This window comes from Oncorhynchus nerka, linkage group LG24 (assembly GCF_034236695.1).
Source record: "Oncorhynchus nerka isolate Pitt River linkage group LG24, Oner_Uvic_2.0, whole genome shotgun sequence".
NCBI classification, from domain to species: domain Eukaryota; kingdom Metazoa; phylum Chordata; class Actinopteri; order Salmoniformes; family Salmonidae; genus Oncorhynchus; species Oncorhynchus nerka.
The window spans coordinates 55,651,977-55,666,037 of record NC_088419.1 but is presented as its reverse complement, the minus strand read 5'-3'; the positions used below and the strand labels follow the sequence as shown (position 1 = coordinate 55,666,037).

The following is a 14,061-nucleotide window of genomic DNA, read 5'->3' as shown; positions in this document are numbered from 1 at the left end:
TTTAGTACTTTGTGCACCCTCCCTTTGGGAAGATAACAGATAACAGGAGTCGTCTCCTATAATGATGAGGTGGGAGAACACAGCAAGGGATTTGAAACCATTCCTCCATACAGAACTGTAGTTTTTGTGTTTTTTTAATCCATTTAAATTCCGACAAAAAACACACTTATGTTCATTGAATATTAGGGATATCAACACACAATCCCCATGTGTTTCAATGCAAACCGGGCTTAATTGGAACATGCGGGGCTTAATTGGAACATGCGGGGCTTAATTGGAACATGCGGGGCTTAATTGGAACATGCGGGGCTTAATTGGAACATGCGGGGCTTAATTGGAACATGCGGGGCTTAATTGGAACATAATTGGAACAGCAGCGGTTTATGGTGAAAAGACAGAATAGCAATGTCTACTCATATAATATTTAGAAACAAATGGTTTGGGGTATAAATATGCAAAATGGACTGCAATATTATGCGAAGTTAGTATTGATCATATTGAACAATATTTATTCATTGTTATTTACATTCTGTATAGAGGTGGTGTGTTTTGTGCTGCTGTACTCTTTAAGCCCACCTGAGAAAAATGTTGAATTTACAAAAATGGCATCTACAGTTGAAGTCAGAAGTTTACATACACTTAGGTTGGAGTCATTAAAACTCTTTTTTCAACCACTCCACAAATTTCTTGTTCACAAACTATAGTTTTGGCAAGTTGGTTAGGACATCTACTTTGTGCATGACACAAGTACTTTTTCCAATAATTGTTTACAGACAGATAATTTCAGTTATAATTCACTGTATCACAATTCCAGTGTGTCAGAAGTTTACATATACTAAGTTTACTGTGCCTTTAAACAGTTTGGAAAATTCCAGAAAATGATGTCATGGCTTTAGAAGCTTCTGTCAATTGGAGGTGTACCTGTGGATGTATTTCAAGACCTACCTTCAAACTCAGTGCCTCTTTACTTGACATCATTGGAAAATTAAAAGAAATCAGAAAAAAAAATTATAGACCTCCTCAAGTCTGGTTCATCCTTGGGAGAAATTTCCAAAAGCCTGAAGGTACCATGTTCATCTGTACAAACAATAGTACGCAAGTATAAACATCATGGGACCACGCAGCCGTCATACTGCTCAGGAAGGAGACGCGTTCTGTCTCCTAGAGATGAACGTACTTTGGTCCGAAAAGTGCAAATCAATCCCAGAACAACAGCAAAGGACCTTGTGAAGATGCTGGAGGAAACGGGTTCAAAAGTATCTATACCCACAAGTAAAACAAGTCTTATATCGACATAACCTGAAAGGCCGCACAGTCAGGAAGAAGGCACTGCTCCAAAACCACCATAAAAAAGCCACGGTTTGCAACTGCACATGGGGACAAAGATTGTACTTTTTGGAGAAATATCCTCTGGTCTGATTGAATAAAAAATATAACTGTTTGGCCATAATGACCATAGTTATGTTTGGAGGGAAAAGGGGGAGGCTTGCAAGCCTAAGAACACCATCCCAACCGTGAAGCACGGGGGTGGTAGCATCATGTTGTGGAGGTGCTTTGCTGCAGGAGGGACTAGTGCACTTCACAAAATAGATAGAACAACAAAGTCAAGGAATTGGAGTGGCCGTCACAAAGCCCTGACCTTAAACCTATAGAAAATTTGTGGGCAGAACTGAAAAAGGGTGTGTGAGCAAGGAGGCCTAGAAACCTGACTCAGTTACACCAGCTCTGTCAGGAGGAATGGGCCAAAATTCACCCAACTTATTGTGGAAGGCTACTCGAAACGTTTGACCCAAGTTAAACAATTTAAAGGCAATGCTACCCAATACTAATTGAGTGTATGTCAACTTCTGGCCCACTGGGAATGTGATGAAAGAAATAAAAGCTGAAATAAATAATTCTCTCTACTATTATTCTTAAAATAAAGTGGTGATCCTAACTTACCTAAGACTGGGAATGTTTACTTTGATTAAATGTCAGGAATTGTAAAAAACTGAGTTTAAAAGTATTTGGCTAAGGTGTATGTAAACTTCCAACTTCATCTGTATGTATAACAATGCAAGGTTCATTTAACAATAAAATAAGACTAAATGCATTTAAAATTGTAAGCATGTTAATGCCTGAAGTCTATAATCTTGTTGTAGATCACCAAGTTATGATGCTACTGTGTGACTGTGACACCCAGGCACGACTGCTAGCATGAAAAACTCATATTTTCCATTGGTAAGAAATAGTAATTAATGCCACAAAGTAAATCTATCATGTGCATATATCAGCACATTAACCTCTTAATTTTACAGAAAGTATAATTACTTATCTGAGAAGGTACTAAAAATTACATTTTTTTTTTATAGATTTGAAATTGGCCACTAGTGGGAATTTACACAGAACTGTCAATAACAATAATAGAATCAAACTGTTATGGATAGAACAACCAGATGAATTAGTTGAATGCAAAGATGGAAGTGTGTTTAATGGGTATGTGGGCTTAATAGTTACGCTTACCTTTTTGTGTTTAAGTGTGTCCTTTGTAATGGAATAGACTACATGACCAAAACTGCTCTTCAAACATCTCATTCCAAAATTATGGGCATTAATATGGTGTTGGTCCACCCTTTGCTGCTATAAGAGCCTCCACTCTTCTGGGAAGCCTTTCTACTAGATGTTGGAACATTGCTGCGGGGATTTGCGTCCACATACTTTTCTATATATAGTGTATGTGGGGCGGCAGGGTAGCCTAGTGGTTAGAGTGTTGGACTAGTAACCGGAAGGTTGCAAGTTCAAACCCCTGAGCTGACAAGGTAAAAATCTGTTGTTCTGCCCCTGAACCCACTGTTCCTAGACCGTCATTGAAAATAAGAATTTGTTCTTAACTGACTTGCCTAGTTAAATAAAGGTAAAAGAAAATGTGCACCAGCTATGCTGTGTGTTAATAGCACCAGACTCGCTCTGGTCTGTGTGGCATGGGTTGATGATAAGGCCTGATTGTGTGGCAGTCACACTAGCCTCGGAGCAGACAGGTTCGCCTTGGAGTAGACGACTGGTGGGTTTGAGGAGGGTGGGTGAATGCACTGATAGCGGGCCTCTTTCAATAGATGTTATAGGGATGTGGAGGTCTGAGGCACGCAGGGGATATCCTGCTGTCTGCGGCATACATGACTCACTAAACACATGCTGCGCAGACCTATCAGGGGCGAGGATATAGGTCACGTGACGCAGCATGCAGTGTGTTGCTCTGGCAGCGTGATCACATAGGACCTCTTTCGTTCTTCCTCTTTCGTTCTTGCTCGCTCTGTCTCTCTCTTTCTTTCTCGTTCCAGCTCGTCACTGTCCCTGCAAATCTGGGACATCGGATAAAGAGGGAATGGAGAAAGATAGAAAGAGAACTAGTCCCTCCTTGCTGCACTAAGCACACTGGCACGATGGAGGACCAAGGCCTGTTCCTGGGCCTGCTGCTAACTAGTGACAAGTGATTGAGATGTATCAGCAAATGGACCCCTTTCACTTGTTTATCTCTGGTTACACTGGAGCCGGAGGTGTGCTCGGCATGGGCCGGCTGGTCGCCTAGAGAGGCACAGCTCCTCTGTCATGGGGAAAGATAAGGAGCGGGGGTTTGGTTTCTCATCTGGCACGACGGCCAACGGATCGTCTTTGAGCCCAGCGGCTAGGGTTCCTCTGGCCCTGTGGAAGGTCTGGTTTATCAGGAGGAAGGGGGGAGAGAGGGGTTACTGTTAAGCTACGGCGTGGCTCTCTGGGAATGGGCCCCTTCTCTTGTCGAAGAGGTTATCAGTTCACAGACAAGTCCGACACACACAAACACACATCACTTCAGGAAGTATCTCGCTGACTTCCTGTATTTTCTGTTGGTTTAACAAGCCATAAATAGACATGGGGTGATTTGCACAAGACACGTTTCTGCTAAATAATGTGTTTGCACCCACCATGTGATTCACGGCTGCAAAACAGCCCCATTGACTTTATCAATGTGTCCACATAATGCATAACACCAATACACACATAACATTCCATTGAGTGTGATCTGAAAGCGGAGTGTCCCCACTCACACATTTGAACAATGGCCAAGTGTCCTGTGATTGTGTGTTGCAGCCGTTTGCACAACGGTGTTGTCTCCAGCCCAAAGATACTGCCAAGATGCCAGAGAGCGCATGGAAGCTGGTCTTCTACACCATGTCCTGGTCCTACAGCACCTACCTGCTCTTCTTCACCAACTACACCTTCTTCCACGACCCGCCCTCTGCATTCTATGGTAAGACGTAGTACATGAAACCAGGTTAATAAAAAAGAAAGCTGTGCACTTGATGTATTGGTAGAAGGTCTGCACTCTTCCAAGTTACTTCCCTTCTTCCACTAATAACTCCAGTTAATTAACTGTAACCAAAGCATTGCAACCTTCAAAGCATTGTCCTATAGAACCCTCCAGATGCTTCTTTTACAAGTATTCAAATAGAAGCCACATTTGTGTTTTATATTTGCATTTTGTGTCTGAACTGACCATGTGGCGTGTCTCTATTCTCTAACCATTGCCCTGAACAATCCGCCTTCATTCTTTTATCTATAATTTATGGCACTCCTTCCTTCCGATTCCATCAGACTTTCAGATGTCAGTCGGTGCTTGGGTTCGTTTCTATCTCCCTTTCCTCGATTGAGGCGATCCGTTGTTCTTTTAAAGGCCCTCCACTTTTCTAATAGCTGTCACGCACATTGAGAGTAGTCATTCAACCTGCTCAGGCTAATGCGGCTCTGCTTTTAGTTCTCAGAGAGAGCGAGACTTTAGCTCTTGTAGAAAGAGAGAGAGGGGAAGGGGGAGAGAGAGAGGCTCCTATTCCTGGAGCACTCTAATATCTCTTGCCACCATGTTTTCAATGTTTAATGATGGAACTTCCGATCAATAAACATTACGGCCTGTAACCTCATCTCATGGAGTCAAAAGATGCCCCAATCTTTCTGAGAAAAAGTTTCCGTTTACAATACCCTGAAGGCCTTCAGGGAGCGATGATGATGATGATGGCCCCTGGTCCTCACATGCCTGGAAAACCTGACACCCTTGCAGCTTCCACCTCAGGTGGGAAGTCACCTAGTATAACTCTGGAAGTCACCTAGTATAACCAAACAGAACAGCTGCCCCCTTCAGAACCAAAAACAAACACTTCTTGTAAACTTCTACTAGTTAGATTGTATATACAGCACTAGTCAAAAGTTTGGACTCACGTTCTCATTCAAGGGTTTTTCTTTATTTGTACTATTTTCTACATTGTAGAATAATAGTGAAGACATCAAAACTATGAAATGACACATATGGAATCATGTAGTAACCAAAAAAAGTGTTAAACAAATCAAAATATATTTTATATTTGTGATTCTTCAAAGTAGCCACCCTTTGCCTTTTTGTACAGTCCTGGCATCCTCTCAACCAGCTTCACCTGGAATGATTTTCCAACTGTCTTGAAGGAGTTCCCACATATGCTGAGCACTTGTTGGCTGCTTTTCCTTCACTCTATGGTCCAACTCATCCCAAACTACAGTGGGGCAAAAAAGTATTTAGTCAGCCACCAATTGTGCAAGTTCTCCCACTTCCTGGTGTCCTTTGACAGCTCTTTGGTCTTGGCCATAGTGGAGTTTGGAGTGTGACTGTTTGAGGTTGTGGACAGGTGTCTTTTATACTGATAACAAGTTCAAACAGGTGCCATTAATACAGGTAACGAGTGGAGGACAGAGGAGCCTCTTTAAGAAGAAGTTACAGGTCTGTGAGAGGTCTTGTTTGTAGGTGACCAAATACTTATTTTCCACCATAATTTGCAAATAAATTCATTCAAAATCCTACAATGTGATTTTCTGGATTTTTTTCTTCTCATTTTGTCTGTCATAGTTGAAGTGTACCTATGACGAAAATTACAGGCCTCTCTCATCTTTTGTGGGAGAACTTGCACAATTGGTAACTGACTAAATACTTTTTTGCCCCACTGTATCTCAATTGGGTTGAGGTTGGGTGATTGTGGAGGCCAGGTCAACTGATGCAACACTCCATCACTCTCCTTCTAGGTCAAATAGCCCTTACACATCCTGGAGGTGTGTTGGGTCATTGTCCTGTTGAAAAACAAATGACAGTCTCATTAAGCGCAAACCAGATGGGATGGTGTATCGCTGCAGAATGCTTTGGTAGCCATGCTGGTTAAGTGTGCCTTGAATTCTAAATAAATCACAGTGTCAGCAGCAAAGCACCCCCACACCATCACACCTCCTCCTCCATGCTTCACGGTGGGAACCACACATGCGGAGATCATCCGTTCACCTACTCTGCGCAGTTGGAACCAAAAATCTCAAATTTAGACTCATCAGACCAAAGTACAGACTTCCATTGGTCTAATGTCCATTGCTTGTGTTTCTTGGCCCAAGCAAGTCTCTTGTTCTTATTAGTGTCCTTTAGCAGTGGTTTCTTTTCAGCAATTCAACCACGAAGGCCTGATTTACAGTCTCCTCTGAATAGTTGATGTTGAGATGTGTCTGTTACCTTGAACTCTGTGAAGCATTTATTTTGGCTACAATCTGAGGCTGGTAACTCTAATGAACTTATCCTCTGAAGCAGAGGTAACTCTGGGTCTTCCTTTCCTGTGGCGGTCCTCACGAGAGCCAGTTTCATCATAGCGCTTGATGTTTTTTGCGACCGCACTTGAAGAAACTTTCAAAGTTCTTGACATTTTCCGGATTGACTGACCTTCATGTCTTAAGGTAACGATGGACTGTCGTTTCTCTTTACTTATTTGAGCTGTTCTTGCCATAATATGGACTTGGTATTTTACCAAATAGGGCTATCATCTGTATACCACCCCTACCTTGTCAAAAAAAATGAAGCTGGTTGAGAGAATGCCAAGAGTATGCAAAGCTGTCATCAAGGCAAAGAAAGGGTAGCTAGTTTGAAGAATCTCAAATATAAAATATATTTTGATTTGTTTAACACTTTTTTGGTTACTACATGATTCCATATGTGTTATTTCATAGTTTTGATGGCTTCACTATTATTCTACAATGTAGGAAATTGTAAAAAAATTAAGAAGAATCCTTGAATGAGTAGTAGGTGTGTCCAAACTTTTGATTCTATGTGTGTGTGTGTGTGTGTGTGTGTGTGTGTGTGTGTGTGTGTGTGTGTGTGTGTGTGTGTGTGTCGATGGGTGGGTGGGTGCATATGTATGTGTACATGTTTGCCAGTGTGCTAACTGTGTTTGTCTTTGCCAGCATGCATGTTTGTGTGTGTGAGCGAGCATGTTTTTGTCTGTGCCAGTGTGCATATTCATGTCATAGTGTGTGTGTCAACATGCACATGTTGGTGCTTATACATTATGTGTGTGTTGGTTCCTATGTAGTCCCTCCAGGCCTCTCCTCTAACCCTCAGTGTCTCTCGCTCTCTATGTCTTCTCTCCCTTCCAGACTGGAAGAGTGGCATGACGGTACCCACAGACATCGCCATCGCCTACCTGATCCAGGGCAGTTTCTACGGACACTCCATCTACGCCACGGTCTACATGGATGACTGGAGGAAGGATTCTACCGTCATGGTGGTGCACCACGTTGTCACTCTGGCCCTCATCACCTTCTCTTACGCTTTCAGGTAGCTAACCACACCCTGCCTGGTGGCCCCAAGTTTGGGAAACGCTGCCGTCATGTCATGCTGTGTAATCTTACTGCCTGTCATATAAAATGTATTGAATACTGGCTAAATTTCCACGTAGCAATAGTTGTAAATGATAGATGTAGGTCAAGGTTTATTTTTATGTTATGTCAATTTGTGGAATCGGAACAGTGATTTGTCATAGTGTAAAAAGGCTCTAGGTTATTTGATGTTCCGTGTTATTTGATGACCGTTAGACTGTTCCTCTGTTTCAAACTGTGTTTGTTTTAAAGTCAGTCGGTGTCATTGACTAAGTCTCACCCCCTGGCTGTCACATTGTATCGTCTAGCTGTCCGTACAGCTGTGTTCCTGGCTAATATTGTTTGTGTACCGATGTTGTGCTCCCCACTGCTCTCTCCTTTCAGATTCCACAACATTGGGTTACTGGTGCTGTTCCTCCACGACATCAATGACATCCAGCTGGAGTTCACCAAGCTCAACGTCTACTTCAAGACCCGGGGAGGGGACTACTACCTCATTCACGACATCTTGTCCAACATGGGCTCTGTCAGCTTCAGCATCACCTGGTGAGGAGAGAGAAGACACACTCAGACAAGCACACACGCATGCATGAAAAAAAACTACAGTTTACCATAGAATACAACAGTACTTAGTATAGAATTCTACAGTAAACTGTCGTATACTGTAGAATACTATACTACGCACGGTAGTATCCCTGGATCATGTGTATTACTGTAGTAAATTCTACAGAATTATCTGGAGGAAAAAATACTACAGTAATTTCCTCAAAAACACTACAGTCTGCAATAGCACAACCCTTTTTTAACTATAGTAAATAATACAGTATTTCATTTTCATATACCCTGCTCATTCCCCTCCCCCATATTGCAATTTGTGCCACAGTATATACAGTACTACAGATTTATTTTACTACAGTATTAATACTATAAAGTTCACTTTAAATTGTACTGTATACTACAGTAAATACTACAGTAAATACAGTCTGCAAAAACACTACAGTGAATACTATAGTATTTACGGTGCATTCGGGAAGTATTCAGACCCCCTTAACCTTTTCCACATTTTGTTACATTACAGCCGTATTCTAAAATGGATCCAATTAATGTTTTTCCTCATCAATCTACACACAATACCACATAATGACAATGTGAACACAGCTTTGTAGAAATGTTTGCAAATTTATAAAAATGTTAAACAGAAATACCTTATTTACATAAGTATTTAGACCCTTTGCTATGAGACTCGAAATTGAGCTCAAGTGCATCCTGTTTCCATTGATCATCCTTAATATGTTTCTACAACTTGATTGGAGTCAATTCAATTGATTGGACATGATTTGGAAAGGCACACACTATATAAGGTCCCACAGTTGACAGTGCATGTCAGAGCAAAAAACAAGCCATGAGTTCGAAGGATTGTCCGTAGAGAGCTGTGAGACAGGATTGTGTCGATGCACAGATCTGGGGAAGAGTACCAAAACATTTCTGCCTCGTTGAAGTTCCCCAAGAACACAGTGGCCTCCATCATTCTTAAATGGAAGAAGTTTGGAACCACCAAAACTCTTCCTAGAGCTGGCCGGCCTGGCAAACCAGAGCAATCGGAGGAGAAGGGCCCTTGTCATGGAGGTGATCAAGAACCCGATAGAGCTCCAGAGTTCCTCTGTGGAGATGGGAGAACCTTCCAGGACAACCATCTCTGCAGCACTCCACCAATCAGGCCTTTATGGTAGAGTGGCGAGACAGAAGCCACTCCTCAGTAAAAGGCACGACAGCCCATTTGGAGTTTGCCAAAAGGCACCTAAAGACTCTTGGACCATGATAAACAAGATTTTATTGTCTAATGAAACCAAGATTGAACTCTTTGGCCTGAATGCCAAGCGTCATGTTTTGTGAAAACCTGGCACCATCCCTACAGTGAAGCATGGTGGCAGGATCATACTGTGGGGATGTTTTTCAGCGGCAGGGACTGGGAGACTAATCATGGTCTAACTGGTAGAAGTTTGTTTCTCTTTGCTTTTTTGAGCTGTTCGTGCCATAATATGCTGAATATCCATGATTACAGTTAGACTGTAATAACAGCACCAGTCAAAAGTTTGGACACCTTCTCATTCAAGGGATTTTCTTTATTTGTACTATTTTCTACATTGTAGAATAGTAGTGAAGACATCAAAACTATGAAATCAATATGGAATTATGTACAGTAGTATCCCAAAAAGTGTTAAACAAATCAAAATATATTTGTGATTTGATTTGATCGAGGGAAAGATGAACGGAGCAAAGTACAGAGAAAATCCTTGATGAAAACCTGCTCCAGAGAGCTCAGACTGGGGAAAAGGTTCACCTTCCAACAGGACAATGACCCTAAGCACACAGCCAAGACAACGTGTGTGGCTTCGGGACAAGTCTCTGAATGTCCTTGAGTGGGCCAGCCAGAGCCTGGACTTGAACCCGATCGAACATCTCTGGAGAGACCTGAAAATAGCTGTGCAGCGACGCTTCCCATCCAACCTGACAGAGCTTGAGAGGGTCTGCAGAGAAGAATGGGAGAAACTCCCCAAATACAGGTGTGCCAAGCTTGTAGCGTCATACCCAAGAAGACTCAAGGCTGTAATCGCTGCCAAAGGTGCTTCAACAAAGGGTCTGAATACTTATGTAAATGTGGTCTGAATACTTATGTAAATGTGGTCTGAATACTTATGTAAATGTGGTCTGAATACTTATGTAAATGTGGTCTGAATACTTATGTAAATGTGGTCTGAATACTTATGTAAATGTGGTCTGAATACTTATGTAAATGTGGTCTGAATACTTATGTAAATGTGGTCTGAATACTTATGTAAATGTGGTCTGAATACTTATGTAAATGTGGTCTGAATACTTATGTAAATGTGATATTTTTAATACATTTAAAAAAAAATGTTAACCTGTTTTTGCTTTGTCATTATGGGGTATTGTGTGTAGATTGATGACGGGGGGAAAAACAATTTAATACATTTTAGAATAAGGCTGTCACTAAATGTGGAAAAGGTCTAGGGGTCTGAATACTTTCCGAATGCACTGTATACCATAGTAAACTATATTATTTTTTTACGTGGGACGCACACACACACACACACACACACACACACACACACACACACACACACACACACACACACCTGTCCTGAGAGGTCACAAGGGTGTTTGAAGCCCTGGACAATGCTCGTCTTTGTCCCCTAAAGCATCAGAGTAATACGGCTCCTCTGTGTCCCCCCTCTGTGCAGGTTTTGGTTCCGTCTCTACTGGTTCCCTCTGAAGGTTCTGTATGCCACCTGTGTGTCCAGCCTCCAGTCCGTCCCAAACATACCCTTCTATTTCTTCTTCAACAGCCTCCTCTTGACACTCCTCTGCATGAATATCTACTGGTTTTTGGCAAGTATTGGACCTCTGTCTGCAGCAGGTCACAGGTCACACACTGTACTGAAGCTCATTTATCAGATGCTTGGTTAAACAAGCCTAATCTAATTCAGAGAGGGTGTTCACTCACAGATCTACAGTGAGGGAAAAAAGTATTTGATCCCCTGCTGATTTTTCACGTTTGCCCGCTGACAAAGAAATGATCAGTCTATAATTTTAATGGTAGGTTTATTTGAACAGTGAGAGACAGAATAACAACAACAAAATCCAGAAAAACGCATGTCAAAAATGTTATAAATTGATTTTTATTTTAATGAGAGAAATAAGCATTTGACCCCCTCTCAGTCAGAAAGATTTCTGGCACCCAGGTGTCTTTTATACAGGTAACGAGCTGAGATTAGGAGCACACTCTTAAAGGGAGTGCTCCTAATCTAAGTTTGTTACCTGTATAAAAGACACCTGTCCACAGAAGCAATCAATCAATCAGATTCCAAACTCTCCACCATGGCCAAGACCAAAGAGCTCTCCAAGGATGTCAGGGACAAGACTGTAGACCTACACAAGGCTGGAATGGGCTACAAGACCATCGCCAAGCAGCTTGGTGAGAAGGTGACAACAGTTGGTGTGATTATTCGCAAATGGAAGAAACACAAAAGAACTGTTAATCTCCCTCGGCCTGGGGCTCCATGCAAGATCTCACCTTGTGGAGTTGCAATGATCATGAGAACGGTGAGGAATCAGCCCAGAACTACACGGGAGGATCTTGTCAATGACCTCAAGGCAGCTGGGACCATAGTCACCAAGAAAACAATTGGTAACACACTACGCCGTGAAGGACTGAAATCCTGCAGCGCCCGCAAGGTCCCCCTGCTCAAGAAAGCACATATACATGCCCGTCTGAAGTTTGCCAATGAACATCTGAATGATTCAGAGGACAACTGGGTGAAAGTGTTGTGGTCAGATGAGACCAAAATGGAGCTTTTGGCATCAACTCAACTCGCCGTGTTTGGAGGAGAAGGAATGCTGCCTATGACCCCAAGAACACCATCCCCACCGTCAAACATGGAGGTGGAAACATTATGCTTTGGGGGTGTTTTTCTGCTAAGGGGACAGGACAACTTCACCGCATCAGAGGGACGATGGACGGGGCCATGTACCGTCAAATCTTGGGTGAGAACCTTCCCTCAGCCAGGGCATTGAAAATGGGTCGTGGATGGGTATTCCAGCATGACAATGACCCAAAACACACAGCCAAGGCAACAAAGGAGTGGCTCAAGAAGAAGCACATTAAGGTTCTGGAGTGGCCTAGCCAGTCTCCAGACCTTAATCCCATAGAAAGTCTGTGGAGGGAGCTGAAGGTTCGAGTTGCCAAACGTCAGTCTCAAAACCTTAATGACTTGGAGAAGATCTGCAAAGAGGAGTGGAACAAAATCCCTCCTGAGATGTGTGCAAACCTGGTGGCCAACTTCAAGAAACGTCTGACCTCTGTGATTGCCGCAAGGGTTTTGCCACCAAGTCATGTTTTGCAGAGGGGTCAAATAATTATTTTCCTCATTAAAATGCATATCAATTTCTAACATTTTTGACATGCGTTTTTCTGGATTTGTTTGTTGATTTTCTGTCTCTCACTGTTCAAATAAACCTACCATTAAAATGATAGACGGATCATTTCTTTGTCAGTGAGCAAACGTACAAAATCAGCAGGGGAACAAATACTTTTTTCCCTCACTGTATGTTCCCAAGAGGTGAATGGCATGACAGTTCTATGACCATTGCCTGTTCTTCTTTGTTCCTATTAGACTCTGTCAGGGGTTGATACAAGCATTAGAACAAAACTGTACTATGTGACATCCGACCTCTCTCCCTTCTTTAACCCCTGACCCCCCCCCCCCCCTTCTCTCTGCCCACAGTTCATAGTGGCGTTTGTAGCGAAGGTCCTGACGGGGCAGATGAAGGATGTGAAAGACCTGAGGGAGTACGAGGGTGAGGAGGGAGCTCAGAGGGCTGCAGCCCTGCTCGCGGCCCAGCAGCGGCTGCAGAGTGAAGATGCAGGACATCTCAACAACTCTGCTGAAGGGTGAGGAAACACAAAGTTACACACACTACTTTACCATGTTGCATTCAACCGGTGTATATGAATCACCAGATTGTGTGTATTATAGTATACATTACCATGAATGTTTTACTGTACTGAAGTAATGTCCCAGTCATACACTATACAGAAACTTCTTCTCCAGAGGAGATGATCATTTGAAAACATCCAGAGAGGTCAGGCAAACATTAAGAGAGAATGGCCCCTTGGCCTCAGATGACTCAGTAAATGAAATGACAATTCATTGAACCCCATGTGTGTCCATAGCCGTCCCAAACCACAGTGCCTAATCCTTACTGATTTACCAAAGCAAACCACACCAAGCCAAAAATCCTCTGCTGAGCCAGCCCTCACAACAACCGCTTAATCCCACTCTTTACTACAGCCCGGTCCAACCAAAAACAACAGTTTAATCTCTTCCCCGGTCCCTTCGTATATGGATTCTGCAACATATAAGGGCAAGAGGCTAGGCTAGGGGAAGGAAGTACGGGTTGTTGGACTAACTCGACCTGTATACTTAGAAAAAGGGTTCCAATTTATGGTTACCTGGAACCATAAATTGTTCTTCAAAGGGTTCTCCTATGCGGACAGCCGAAGAACCCTTTTCGAGTGTAGACAACCATTCATCACACTGTAAACCTCATGCCTAAAACAAACCCTTTCCAAGCAACCCCTATGCCCTTCAGTGCATGCGGATCTGAAATAGCCAGCTACAGTATGTGTGATCAATATGGCAGACTACAGTCGAAAAGAAAGCTTCTGCTTTTGTAATGAACGAGCCCCATGCAAAGATGAACATTGCTGTTCTGGTACATCCTTGGGTGTAGCGGTCCTCTTTCTTCTTCTTGGGATTCTACTTAACATTCTTATTGCCATCCACCACACCGATGTTAAATCTTATATCACACCAT

The 14,061-nt window shown here is 42.7% G+C and overlaps 1 protein-coding gene across 4 annotated transcripts in view; it reads left to right on the top strand.

Moving 5' to 3' along the window:
* The window catches only part of LOC115108216 (ceramide synthase 1), a 40,052-nt gene that overhangs the window by 20,812 nt on the left and 5,179 nt on the right, over positions 1-14,061 (top strand). For 3 of the 4 annotated variants that reach the window (XM_029632302.2, XM_029632301.2, XM_029632304.2), the window contains 5 exons: positions 4,105-4,264; positions 7,441-7,621; positions 8,047-8,208; positions 10,926-11,073; positions 12,969-13,135. In XM_029632302.2, coding sequence (XP_029488162.1) covers positions 4,105-4,264; positions 7,441-7,621; positions 8,047-8,208; positions 10,926-11,073; positions 12,969-13,135 — 818 coding nt within the window. Of the gene's footprint in view, positions 1-3,127; positions 3,688-4,104; positions 4,265-7,440; positions 7,622-8,046; positions 8,209-10,925; positions 11,074-12,968; positions 13,136-14,061 lie in introns of those variants that run through there. The other variant, XM_029632303.2, reaches the window with a different exon arrangement.